The sequence below is a fragment of the Octopus bimaculoides genome, chromosome 8, assembly GCF_001194135.2.
Source record: "Octopus bimaculoides isolate UCB-OBI-ISO-001 chromosome 8, ASM119413v2, whole genome shotgun sequence".
Classification (NCBI taxonomy): Eukaryota; Metazoa; Mollusca; class Cephalopoda; order Octopoda; family Octopodidae; genus Octopus; species Octopus bimaculoides.
In genome coordinates this window covers 15,736,092-15,738,345 of record NC_068988.1, presented here as the reverse complement: position 1 = coordinate 15,738,345, position 2,254 = coordinate 15,736,092, and the positions used below count along the sequence as shown (strand labels likewise).

Genomic DNA, 2,254 nt, shown 5'->3' with positions numbered 1-2,254 from the left:
TACAGTTGAAGTGTCTTGTTCTTGCAAGTTTCTTAGTAACCTCACTAATACCAGTGCCAACTTAAAAGCACCCAGTACAGTCTGTAAAGTGGTTAGAATTAGGAAGGTATCCAACAATAGAAGCCATACCAAAAGTTGGCATTGAAGCTGGCTCATCACTTTTTGCTGAACCATCAAACCCATGCCAGCATGGAAAACACATTTGACGACAATAATGAGAAAATGAAAGAAATGTAGGAAGAATGCAAAAGATTATGCAAGTGTGTGAGTATTTTTGTTACACTGTCAATGGTTCTCAAATTTCCTCTCATTCTCATTTTCCAGGTCATTGACTGGCAAAGCATTTACCAATCTAAGACCATCCCTATTCCTCGTTTTGCTCCAGTTGATGCCAGTGTCAACTTCATTGGAAGACTTGCACGAGAAATCATACGCATCACTGACCCTAAGTAAGTAGACCAATATTTTTATGTTCTCCTTCAATTTTGTACTGTGTGAGTTTATTTTAGTTGAGACAGATTTTCTACAACCAGATGCCCTTTCTGTCACCAACCCTCATCATTCCCAAATGAAGTAATGCTTCCTCATGGCCAGACATGTTTCCACACAATATTGGCAATGAATGACACTGCTAGTTTGATAGTGACACTCATTTACACATATCATGTGATGTGGAGATAAAGAGACAGAAATATTAGAAACGATTATATTGCTAATACTGATTTTATTATTTGACACAGTTGTTCATTAGTTTCTGCTTATATTAGTTACTTGTTACTGTTCCTATTGTTATGTGACTTTCCTGTCTCTCTCTACTTCTACAGAAATACTTCCTATGTTGATCAGATGAAAGCTTGGTATGACTTAAAATCTAAACAAGAAATTGTCAACCGGTTGTTATTTCAAAAGTTACAGGTAACTTTCTATTTCTCAATTAAAAATAAAATTTATAGAATTTGTTTTCTAGTCAATGATTTTTCTTTAATGATTTGCCATAATTTTAAAATGATTTTTCGACAGTTAAATCCTGTTATTGAAAACACTCTGCAATTTACGCAAATGACTTGTACTTAAACAGGAACCAGAACGTCTCTCATGACCATTCCTTAGACCAGTGGTTCTTAAACTTTTTTTTTTTTCACCTATGAACCCCTTTGGTTACTATTTTACTCTAGTGGTCACCCCCATAGTCATTCCATGTTTAAAAACTAGTTTAATAGATACTTCTTTCAAAATTCCTATTTTGTTTTTCACTCATACACTTGTGTAGGCTTACAATAGCATTCTCTGAGAAATCATGTTTCTGTGGCTGGAAATATGTTGAACCACATTAAGTATTAGAGAAAGAAATTCAGCTGTTTCTTACAATAAATACATCTAAAGAAAAGATTTTTCATTAACCCCTAAAACACTACCATGAACTCCCAATTTACTGTTTTGCTTGTGTGGATCCCCAAAACTCTTATGTGGACCTTCAGGGGTCATGTGGACTCCGGTTGGAAACCACTTCCCTAGACAAAGACATAACATGCATGTGTACTTGCTTATTTAGTTATGGTCGTCTGTTGAATTCAGTGCCAATGATTTTCTTCAATTCTTGATCCTTTGGTAACTATACACAGGGCCTATAAGAGTGGGAGTTCAATTGGTAGGTCAGCCCAGAATCTGGAGAGCCAAGAAAAGGGATATCCTTTAAAAAAAAAATTTAGAGCTTCCTGAAATTTTAAGTGAACCCCATCACAATGCCTGAAATCATTCTTGTTCTGCCTAGCCAAATTTTTCTTAAAGGCTTTAATTGTACATCTTAAAGAGCAGTAGCAGTGGAGGACACAAAAGCAACAGAGTATACCACAGCATGGGTGACCAGAGAATTCAAACTGGATTATGTCTATGCTACACCTACTATGTGCCCTCACAAGCATATAAACTTTGAAATTGATGCTGATGCATGTCATGTGTGTGATGCCCCAACTACCACAACAATAACAACAATAACAACAATTACCCTTGAGGGCTAAAATCCATGAGCTACCTTGTTGAAAGCACCTGAGCAATGAAGTTTTATAGTGGTGTTGGTAGTGTACATTTCCCAGAACCAGTGTGAAGCAGATATATCCAGTGACAAGGGTGAACTAAGGCAATTGGTACCTCCCCCACCCTACCCCACCCCAGCAGCTGGAATTCTAGTCTGTCAGAAACCACCTTAATCCTTTAGCATTCAGATTTTTGTTAAATTTAATGCATTTTTTTTTTC

The 2,254-nt window shown here is 36.6% G+C and overlaps 1 protein-coding gene across 1 annotated transcript in view; it reads left to right on the top strand.

The window, feature by feature from the left end:
* The window catches only part of LOC106869244 (WASH complex subunit 5), a 159,930-nt gene that overhangs the window by 133,261 nt on the left and 24,415 nt on the right, over positions 1–2,254 (top strand). Inside the window, exons 20-21 of the mRNA XM_052969903.1 lie at positions 325–449; positions 825–915. Coding sequence (XP_052825863.1) covers positions 325–449; positions 825–915 — 216 coding nt within the window. The remainder of the gene's footprint in view (positions 1–324; positions 450–824; positions 916–2,254) is intronic.